Raw genomic sequence first — 12,132 nt, 5'->3', positions numbered from 1 at the left:
ATAATAATAATAATAATAATAATATCATTTCTGCACTTAAGTTTCACAAAACCTGTAACACAGCACTGCTAATGGGTTAAGGAGAAAGAAGAAACTTGTTGGTGTGTTTCTTGACTGGAAGTTGTAGTTAGTCATTGGAGAAAACATGAGAGGTTGATCAAAAGTAATTTTATGTCGCTTCATCACCTTCAGTGAGCCCACCATACTTTGTGAGGTTTATGGTTCTTGTTTTCAGTTGAAAACATAGAATTTCCAAAATTCTTCTATATGAATTTGAGTATTTGTCTGTTTTAGCAGTGAATTTCCTGAATGTAAGAGATAAGTAATAAATCTTAAAAACATTTATGACACTTTGATCAAACTATTTTGGAAAATTTTAAAATTTGTTTTGTATTCCATGCTTTGCACTGTGATTGCAAAATTACTAGTATGCAAATTTTGAAAGTATTTTACCTGACGATTTCATTTCTTGTCACAATATGCATTGTTACCAGCAAGCAAAGTGATCTGATCTTTTGATGATTTAAATCTGGATACTTTTTTAAAATGTATGTTATTGATGGGATTCATTTTCCAAACAAGTCTGTTTCATCTGTGTTCAAAATTTGTTTAGGACTGTGTATGTCCTGTTCAACTATCTACTTAAATTCAGCATTAACACTAGAAGCTGTTTGACATTTTTAAAACAATACCATTTATGGAAATGATGAAACTGTCCTGTCCTGATGATATGGTGAAATTCTCTATATTCTTATTTTCCAGTTCCTCCAATTTTTTTCTGATCTATTCATGCAAGCATAAGACTTTCCTTGAATCCTTATTCAGGAAAGTCTTATGCATATTTTGTATATACAGGTTTGTATATGCAAATTTTATATACAGATATATATAAATTTATATATATTTATTATTGATTTATGTGTATGTGTTAATTTAACTTTTTTTTTTTTATTGATTTCTTAGCATTATCTTCAGTATGTTTGGAATACTTAGATATGGTGTGAATGGGTAATTCAATCATGTTAAGAAATTTTGTGATATTTGTTATCCACTTGCTGCATATTTTAGATGAATAATGTTTAATTTCACATCAGATCCCTTGCGGGTACACTTTCTTTTAGAACCAAGATTTATTTTTAACTCATAATCATGTAATAGTTACATTACAGCAGCACATGTCAGTACGGGTTATTTGCCAATAGGAAAGACTACAACTTGTGTTTTAACTCTGACAAAATACATATCATATTAACTTTTGGTACAAGTATTCCGTGAGCATTAATAACTTGTATTTATGAAGTTGATTTGGTTTAGTGTTTGTCAAAAAAATTTCTAAAAATGCCAAAAGTGTAGCAGAGACATTGGATAAAGAGCACCACATGTACTCATTATCTTTTTTAATAAGATATGTTCATTTTTCATTTTCTTCAACACTAGGTGTGGATATCCACACCTAGTGTTGAAGGGCCTGGCTCCCACTGAAGAGACCTCAATAAAGGTCGAAACTAGTCTGGGTAGTGGCCCTTCCCTTAATGCATAACATTAGACATATCCACAAGGAGATGTGTTTTACATTATAGGAGATACTGAGATAGGAGTGTTGGTATCTTGCTCCACCTTTGCAACGAGTTGCCTTGGTTTTGTACCACCTTACCCCAGTCCTAAAGATACTTTCAGGTGTAAACTTTGTTTGCTGACACTTGGATTAAGGATTAAACTAATTTTATTATACTCTAACCAAGTGAAAAATAAACTTTCAACTAGGTGTGGATGTTTCCTATTTCAATCCCTTTATACTTTGCTGTATTATCTGGACCAGTCTTAAGATGTCCAGATAGGTTAAAGATGTTTACATTGTCGATAGTAACATAAACTGTGTGACTTTGTTTTGTACTGATTCTTTTAACATGAATTTATGCATATATTTACCTTTGAACTATGATCAGCCCCATATCCAGCAAAAATCTAGTAGTTTCTTGCTATTATAAATAGACCTATCCTTTTTATCCAGATTTTCCCCAAAACATTGCTGTACGAGGTGTGAAAATTTAATTCCCGAAACTGCCGCATAGTGTTGCCTGTGTGGTGATTTGGTTGGAGTCACATGAGTAATCATCTTTGTACATGTTTTAACTAATGCATACATAAACCTCAAGCTGATAGTGTCATTTGCTATTTGGCTATATCAAAAACAATAGGGATCTGCTTGTAAACTTTAGCATAAAAATGTGTGAGCGAAATTTGGAGCAGCATGTTAACATCAAATTTTGTGTGAAAATCGACAAAACTGCTACCGAAACATCAGAGCTGTTGAAAGTGGCATGTGGTGTGGGCTGCTCTAAAAAAGTCAGGTGTGTTTGAGTGGCATAAGAGATGCAAAGGTGGGTGAGAAGATGTGAACAATGACTCCAGAAGTGGGCAGCCAAAAAGAAAAATGACGGACACAAATGTGAATAGAGTGCGAGATTTGGTACTGTCTGACAGACGATTAAGTATGCAATTAATGGCTAATGAATTGCAAATGAATCAAGAAACAGTCAGGGTAATTTTAACTGAAGAATTGGGTATGTGAAAGATTTCTGCGAAGTTTGTTCTCGGATCTTGACGGATGAACAGAAGCAGTGGCAGCTTCAAGTTGCAACTGATCTTTTTGCAAATAAGTATGTTTCTGAGAGTAATTATGGGTGACGAAACCTGGTGCTTCCAGTACAATATTCTGAAAGAAAATGACAGAGTACGCAGTGGAAAACCTCGAGTTCACCATGTCCGAAAAAAGTACATGTCATGTTCGCAGTTCAAGACCATGCTGGTGTGTTTCTTTGATTACAAGGGGGTAGTCCATTATGAATTCATTGAATAGAGACAAACAGTCAACCAACAATGCTATTTAGAGGTGCTGAAAAGATTACATGATTCTGTTCAGAAAAAAAAGACCTGAATTGTGGCAAGCCATAGTGCACTCATCGTGAGAGAGTTTTTGGCCAAAACATCGATTACCAAATTAGGTCATCCTGCTTATTCACCCAACTTAGCTCCCTGTGATTTCTGGCTTTCCAAAATTAAAGACTGTGCTAAAAGAATGAAGATTTTCTGACATCACTGATATCCAGCATAATGTGATAAAGGAATTCAAGAATATTCCAGAAAAAGAGTTCCTGGCCTGTTTCCAAAAATGGGAATACCTTCTAAACCAGTGTATAAATGCACAAGGGGACTACTTTGAAGATGACAGTAGCCACTAATGTATAGTTCCGAACACAGGCTTTTTTACAGGTGCATTCCAGGAATTAAATTGTCACACCTCATATGTATGTAATTTATTTCATAGTCTGCTTTTAGGTATCCAACAAGAACTAATTTATCCTTTATATCTGTTCTCCTCTTTCAGTGACAAAAAATTCTGTTGTCACAAATACATCTTATTGTTCAATTTTGTTATTTTGAATTACCTATATCACTATTTGAAATTAATTTCCATTCAAGGTTTATCTTCATGTTTTTACTCCCTGATTCTGAGTGCCTTGAATAAATCATCCTGTTATTTAGACTATCTCACCTCTTTTGATCTTCTTAGTCTCACTGACACCAGTTATGTCAGAGATGTAATCGACACAGGACTTGTCCAGTACTGGACACTGTTTAGAAGATAGGGATGATCCAAGAATTACAAAACACAACTTGTGATATTTAGAATAAAAACTTGAGCCTTAGCCCTGTAAATGTTGCTTGATTCTGATTATCCCTAAAGTAGCTTTACTTTTATCTTTGCTTACATCACAAACACTTAGTCTCTATGTAAGCATTTGTGATTGGTTAGAACTTTTTGGAACATCCTGTATTAATTTATATTTGCAGCACCTATGCTAATTGCTGTTAATACATACAGTTGCTTACTTTTTTAGTAACTGGTATTTCTATTCCTGAAAGGAAGAAAGAAAAATCAATTAATTACTGTCTCTCTTAAATTTTAGGTAACACAGAAGTCACTTCGAAAACACATTGGTGTTGTTCCACAGGATACAGTACTATTCAATAATAATATCAGGTATATATCATAATATTTTTTATTCTTATAGATATTAAATTACCTGGGTGGACAACATATGAATATAAACACCACAAATTACCTATAACAGGGGTGTTAAATTGTGAATGAAGCTATGTTATGTAATTTATTTATTTTTCATTCACATTTAACATTGCTTATTAAATATTAATCATGGCTCATATAAATTTATTTATTATTCCTTAAATAAGAATTACTAATTAAAAATTTATTCAAAACCTGACCTATTATTAGTTTATAAAATAATAATATGTTTAGAATTTTGTATAACTAAATATATATGGTGTAACGTAAAGTGTTAATTTATATTTAACTGTATACGTAATCAAAAAGTTAAAGAAGTAGTTTAAATATTCTGTTGTTTTTATTTGTGAAATATTTAATGTTATGTAATCACTCATGAATAATAATAGACCATACATTACATTAGCGAAATGTTTACGTTTAGTCTGTTGTCATGGACACGCACGCGTAAACAACCACGAGTGGAGTAGAGCGTGGCGTTCGAACGTAAGGTGGGAGTGAAGGTCATGGAGAAAAAAAAGCAGAAGGAGTAGGGGAGAAGTAGATAAGACAAGGAAGGAAGAGAAGAATTATTATTTAAGCGAGTGAGGAGAGAGTTTTGCGGAACCAAGATTATAAAATCCTCAGGGCAGAAATTTATGAGTTAGTGTTCGGAAGTGAACTTATAAGTAGTGAAACATAAAGTTTAATGTTATAAGCGAAATCTGCTGTTGTTATGAAGAAAGGTTGATGCCGTAATCAGATTAAAGGAAACTGGACAGTCAATGCGAAAATTCTGATTAGTTCCAGTTAATCTGGATTACGATTAAATTCTATGTTGCCCTAGGAAAAGGTTATATTGATTACTTGGAGAAAAGTGAACAGGAAAAGATATTAGTACCTAATTACTGTTGTTTGGAATAGTGAAGTGCGACTTACAGTAATACAGTTTAAACTGTGGAGAATATTTGTTATGTGTGTTCCGCTAAAGTTAATTAAGTTAATTCATAAGTGCTCTCTCAATAATTTGATGTATTGAAGATTTTGTCCGGTAAGAGTAGTTGTATAAGTTTGTCTAATTTAGCATTAACTGTGATATATCTCTGATGTTCAAGAACCGGAATATATTTGCTTGGAATATTGCTTACGTAGTTTATTGCCTGCTTTGAATATAAACATTGAGCTGATAGATTTGTGAAGACTGATTAAATGTGAAGTTGTTATATTAACTTGAGATAAGAAGATTTGTATTTTTGAGACTGTGAATAGTATATGAAAGTCAGAACATTGAATTAGCATCAGTGACCTAAGAAGATGTGTTAAGTTAATTGTATAGTTCCATTTTAAAATAGAGTTCTTGTATTTGTTAACCATATCATATATTAAATGTTTTATTTTGTTGATCTAAATATTGTGTTTGCCTGAATTCCTTATTATTGCACCGTTCATAAATATTCGAATCTTGCGGGAACCCCAAGTAAAAATGATAATAGATGATTCGGCCTAATGAGATGACTGCTAACTTAATTTAGAACTGATCCTACTATTTATATAGACTAATCTAAGAATAGGGTGGCGCAGTATAAATATAAATTTCCCTACTTTTGGATCGGTGATCATTTCGTAATTAGTTGTATTATTCATAAAAGTGACTTGAAACTAGATAGATTTAGAACACGACAAGAAAAGAGACGTCACGACAGGGGCTTCCTTATTAGCCATTCCAGTGATAATTGATTAAGCACATTCATTTAGTTCTATATAATCATGTTTTTGTAAATGAAAGTTATTGTTTTTAAAGATTGATATTATTATGCCATAAAGTTACCTGCCTTTCTCTGTTTTGTGGTTGATATTCATACCAGAATAACAATATAACCTTTCTTTGTCAGTTAAGCATCTGTCTATGAAACATTTATAGTGTAGCTCGTGACTCAATGCTGCAGCATGAAATATCACACTCATAAGATAAGTCCTTGACATTCATAAATTAAAATAAACAACAATTATTACTGTTTAGGCTTGAAAAAACATTCATTCCAAGTACTGTAATGAGTACTGATTACAATACAGGAATTTATTAGAACCAAAATCAGGGATCTTCAAATGGTGGGCTTATTAATATTCGAGAGTTATATCATGTAGTTCTCAAATATTAATAGCCCACCATTTGAAGGGTTAAATTCAGTTAATGAAAGTACTAAAGCACTTAGGAAAGAGCAAAAGAGTGTTATTTTTTCTTTTCTCTGAATACAGTTCTACAAGTATCAAAATTGAACCAATTTTAGAGAATATACACTCGGTAGACTCAATTTTCTTAAATTGAGTCCACTGAGAAATTCCACTTTATCAGACTGAAATGAAGGAATGTTAGGGAAAGCTGGTTACATCCTTTGCAGGTCTCATCATTCAACCAATGTTGACAAAATTTAGAATAGTTTTCTACATTGCTTGTGATCCCTGAGAAATTTAGCTTAATCAGACTGAAATGAAAGCAGGTAAAGGAAGCTGGTTGCTTCTTTTGTAGGTCACATCATTCAACCAGTTTTGATGAAACTTGAGATCCACTGAAAATTTCAGCCCATTTGAATAAAACTGAAAGTTGGGGGAGGCTTGTATTTTTTTCAGATAACTGCTACTGATTACATCATTTAACTTTCACAAGATTTGGAGTATATTCATTTCTTATGTTTATTTCCCCTAAGAATTTGAACTTGTTTTGATTATAATGAAGGGTGGAGTGTGAGGCAAAGAAGATAACTTTCTTTGTGAATGCTTCTATAGATGGCATTTTTCAATTGATTTTGACCAAATTTTAAAATTTTGTGTGTTAAGTTTCATTAAATTTTTTAATGAAAATTTCTTTTCCTAAATCTGCCATACTTTCCTATATGTAAAAAAGTTATGCTTCTTGGTTACAAAATAAATTATAATAAAAATGAATTTGTATTCTGGTTTTAATCCTTTACTCAAATGTAAGCACACCAAAGTTTACACATGAAGTATCTTTATGACTAGACTACTGTGTCTGGTCCCAGTAGTCTACTTATGTTCCCATAATGCATAACAATATACACATCAGAAAGGAAATGTGCTATGTATTATGGGATACTGAGGCCAGTGATGTGGAGTTAACAGCCTCGATATAAAAGTAGCCTGGTCGTAAAGATGCTTCACAAGCAAACTCTGTTTGCTTATATTTGGGTAAAGAATTAAATGAGAATATAAATTCATGTCAAGTATAAAATAAAAATTTATCCGAGAATATGCTTCTCTTTCATTTTGAGTCTTAGATCTGTTGCAGCATTGCAATTCATCTTTCCACTATTTTCTTGGGCTTCCAGCTGGTCATTTGGTATTTGATTTCCATTTTTCTAATTATTTTGTCTTTTTTTTGCTTCTGTTAACATGTTTTTGCACTTTTCATCAGTAAATGAATGGACAATAGTTTGCCAACCCTATTAATCGGTTATGATCCTTAAATTTATTAACAGGTTTACTTCTCAATCTCTATATAGTTTTTGAAGCCCAGAGACCTTCAGTGAATTGTCATGGGGAGCATTTCGTAAAATCAATTAATGAGTTTGTTCAACAATTAAATATTCTTAACTGTTGAAAGCGAAGGAGAAGAGTGCTCATAAACTCTTATGAACTTCGAATGAATTTCTTTTGGCGTTAAACTTTCTTTTACAAAGAATTTTATAACCTCACAATACTCAGTTTTATCCATTTCAAGGGATACAGACAACACTTTTGTTTCAGACAGCTGTATAAAATAAACTACTTGATAGAATGACTTGCAGTTTCACATGGATGCTTATGACAGATGTACCAACTTAGACCAAAAAATCTTGCCGATAGTGTTGCCATCTATGGTCGAGGCCGAGAACTTTTCAGACCACCCTCGTAATTACCACTCTCACTTTTGGCTTTTCTTTCTTCTTTAATCTACTGTATGCTGTTGTATAGTTCTGTGTTTTTTACATTCCTTTTCTTGTCTTAGTTTCAGATAATGCTACTAAATTAATATTTCTTTCATTAATTTCTTTAATTCATCTTCTTTTTGCTAAGAAAAATCCTAGAGAGTTTTTTTAGATATGTGGCAAGTAGAAGGAAGAATGATCATGGAAAGATGAAGTTAAAGGATGAAAGTGGTAGAATGGTAACTGCTGCAGAAGATATTGTTAAGGTATTCAGTGATCAATTTATAAGTGTGTTTCATCCTGATCAGGGTGGAATCATGAGGAACTTAAGTGTAGAGGACATAGGAGAGGATAGCTTAATTGTGAGTGAGCAGGAGGTATTTGAGGAAATAAATAACCTTGATATTAATAAGGCGATAGGATTTGATGAAATATCACCACGCATCTTAATAAAATGTTCCAGGGAACTGGCAGTAGCATTGGCATGCCTGTTTAACAAGAGTTTTGCAACAGCACAGGTTCCAAGGGAGTAGAAGGAGGGTAAAATTGTTCCTCTGCATAAAGGTGGTGATAAGGCTGTAGCTTCAAATTATAGACCGGTCTGTATATCTGGAGTTGTGGTGAAAGTCCTGGAGAGATTAGTGAGAAGTAGGATACAGAAATGGGTTGATAACCACAGTATTCTCTGTGGTTATCAGCATGGGTTTGTTAAGGGAAGATCATGTTTCACTAACTTACTTATGTACTATAACAAGGTGACAAATACCTTGGACAGAGGAGATGCATATACAGTGGTGTACTCGGATTTTGATAACAGATGGGATTGGATAACAGACTTCTGTGTTGGATCAGTGACTGGCTGTCAGATAGGTATCAGAGAAACCTATATGGGGATGCAGTAACTCGAAAGAGAAAGGTCACCAGTGGTGTGCCACAGGGGTCAGTTTTGGGGCCATTGTTGTTCAATTTGTATGTTAATGATATTGGGTTGGGTTTAACTAGTGATATCCAGCTGTTTGCAGATGATACAAAACTGGGGAGAGCAATGCACAGTCAGGCTGATGTTAATGCCTTACAAGAGGACTTGAATAGATTGCATGAATGGGCAGGTAAGTGGAAATGTCAATTCAATGTTGCCAAGTGTAAGGTTTGAGATTTGGTAAGCAACGATGGGATGCCAAGAAACTTTAACAGAAGTAGAGGAGATGAGAGATCTAGGTGTGATGGTGGACAAGGACCTGAAATTCAGGGGCCACATTGCACAAGTTGTGAAGACATCACATCGAATAATGGCAATGATGCAGAGAACTCTGACATGCAGAAATAGAGAGGTTATGATTCTATTGTATAAGGCCTTGATCAGGTCTCATATGGATTATTGTGCACATATTTGGTCGCCGGGTTTTCGTGGTGACGAGGATATGTTGAAAAGCGTACAGAGAAGATTCACAAAGGTAGTCAGTGGTCTTTGGAATGTGGAGTAAAAGGACAGATTGAGGGATTGTAAGTTGCAGAGCCTCATGAATAATAGATGAATAATAGGAGGAAGGGGAGGGGATATGATTGAGACATATAAACTGGTCAGGGATTGGAAGAGATTTTTCATGGAATTGGAGAGGGAAGTAGAACAAGAGGCCATTGCTGGAAACTGTATAGGAGGGTGTGAGCAGTGGAGTGAGAAGCAGGTTTTTTGCGTGGAGGGTGGTTGGTGGGTGGAATGCATTGCCTGAGTGTGTTGTGGATGTGGACACATTGAATCAGTTTAAGACGAGGTTGGATGAGCATTGTATGCAATAGTGAGTACCTCCCACGATGAGTCTCTGACTCATGGAGGTCGGGTGTTAATAATAATAACACTTTTATAACATCATGGAGTCGCCTGTCATTTGAGATATAAACTTTAATAATATCTCAAATTAGTTAGCTCCTTAAATTGAACTTAATTTCACTGAATGAAAAGGTTTCTATTAGAGGGTCTTTGCTGGCTTTTTTCAAGAATGAGAGTATTAGGAACATGATCTTGATATGTATCTTATTATTAATCGAGGATACATTTTTCCCAAAGCTTTTGATATAATATTAACTGCTTATTTGAATAGTGATGTTCTATGTTTGGGAACTATATGTAAATATGGTTTGACTGGTGGTTTTGTACAGATGAATTTTGACATTTGTGATGATGAAATTGGATTTCCAGATGTTATTTAGGCTTTTATGGAAACTGAAAAGCCTTGTGCTTTCTTTTCACTGTCAATTAGAGTATCAATATAGGAACCAAGATACTGAAAATATTTTACTTCTTTAAGAGTATTGTTCATTTAGCATAATATTTCCTTCTTCTCTGTTCTTTAATACTTTACTTTTACTGCTGTTTACTGTCAACTCAATTAGTGTTACATTTTTACATAAATTTTCTAGGTAGTTGTGGGCAGTTGTGAATGTTAGTAAATCAGAACATCATCGTCATCTGCAAAGCAGAGAATGCTTATTTGAATTTGTCCTGCTGAATCTCCCAAGAGTTATTCTGTACCCATTTCCTCTGATCTGAATACATAGTCAAAGGTAATAATAAAAAGATAAAGGGCCAAAGAATCTCCCTGAAGAACTTCACTGGACAGAGGAAAGCTCTGTCATCTCTCCATTAACCATTACTCTGGCATGGCAATTCTGGTATAGTTCTGCAGTTGCTTTGATTATTTTCAAGGATATGCCATAATAACTGAAAATTTTTGAACGTCCTTTGTCTGTTGATGAATTTGAAGGCTTTTGAGAAATGTATGAAATTTAAGATTAATGGAAGATTTTTATCTTCTGCTCATTCTAGCAATCTTCTAAGGCAGTGGAAGATTGCTAGAATGAGCAATCTTCCACTGCCTTAGAAGATTTTTTTTTTTAAGAAATCTGCTTGATTTTTGAGCAGAAGAGATGTTACAAATGGTTCATTTCGGTTTAGATCATTCTGTTATAGATTTTTAGTGTAGTAATGTACAGTTGAAGTAATACAGAACTCAGACTTCTGTATTACTTCAACCTTGGTTTCTTTTCTAGGTCTGACTGTCACTGATGAGACCTCAGTAAAGGTTGAAACTGATCTTAGTAGTGTCCCTTCCCATAATGCATAGCATCGGTGCTTTTTTTCTGGCAGTACGCAGTACCGGCATCTTTTTTCTTAAGTTTTTAAAAATTTGCGATTTATTGACAGCAAAATGTATTATAAATATTCCCATAGATGGCACTGTGTTCACGAATTGAATTTTCTGTTTTGATTACTCATAAGTTGGTACCCTGCTTTCTTGTTTCATAGGTCGGTAAGCAACTGGAAACAGGAAGTTGTGTTCACTTCTGATCGCTTCCAATATCAGTTTATCAGTTCTATATTCACTCTGCAACAGGCAGGTGTTCACGTGAGTTTTGAAGTAATCTAAGTTAAATCAGTGCAACCATTGTTCGAAATGAGTAAAATAAGTAGTTACTTTATGCCAATGAGTCAAAAAAGGAAGACGGAAGAAGCAGAAATTGTTGAATCTACTTGTGATCCTGTAAAACAGAAAACTAGCACCATAAATACACTTGGTGAAGAGGATCATGAAACTAAGACCGAAGATCCATGTGGTCAAAAGGAAGTAGATTCTGATTATGATTGGCCCAAATGTTGGAGACACTTTTGCAGAAAAATGACTTCTGCGAGAGAAATGAGTGGCTTATGTCAAGAATAAAATGTTGGGCTGTAAAATGTGTTGTGATGTCGGAAGTCTTGCCACTGATAAACATATGGGAATGAAAATTTCAGTGGAGTGGGCAAATGTTAAAATCAGTCATTTTGGAGAATCTCACAAACAACAGTTAATGTCATTAAGACAAAAGATTTACGATCATGAGGAGAGTGCAACGCACAAAGCATGCCAAAAAATAAAATCTGAAGCAAAAAATGAAACATTAGAGAAAGTTTTCCTAAATACTTTGTCTCATAATAAACACGTAACAGGAAAAATGTTTCAAATCGCTTACAAAGTTGCGAGAAGAAATCAATCATTTAACAACTTTGAAGACGAAATAAATTTACAGGGACTTAATGGCCTAGACATGGGATATATTCATCATTCTGCAAATGCTTGTATTAACATTGTGAGCCAAATCGCA

At 34.0% G+C, this 12,132-nt stretch overlaps 1 protein-coding gene across 2 annotated transcripts in view; it reads left to right on the top strand.

The window, feature by feature from the left end:
• The window catches only part of Hmt-1 (ABC transporter ATP-binding protein/permease Hmt-1), a 318,374-nt gene that overhangs the window by 280,036 nt on the left and 26,206 nt on the right, over positions 1-12,132 (top strand). For both annotated transcript variants that reach the window (XM_090402438.1, XM_090402439.1), the window contains exon 16: positions 3,972-4,045. In XM_090402438.1, coding sequence (XP_090258564.1) covers positions 3,972-4,045 — 74 coding nt within the window. The remainder of the gene's footprint in view (positions 1-3,971; positions 4,046-12,132) is intronic.

This window comes from Typopeltis vanoorti, chromosome 13 (genome assembly GCF_054136105.1).
Source record: "Typopeltis vanoorti isolate ZY-2024b chromosome 13, IOZ_Tvanoo_1.0, whole genome shotgun sequence".
Taxonomy (NCBI): Eukaryota; Metazoa; Arthropoda; class Arachnida; order Uropygi; family Thelyphonidae; genus Typopeltis; species Typopeltis vanoorti.
Note: the sequence above shows the minus strand (reverse complement) of the source record. Positions and strands in the feature narration are given on the sequence as shown.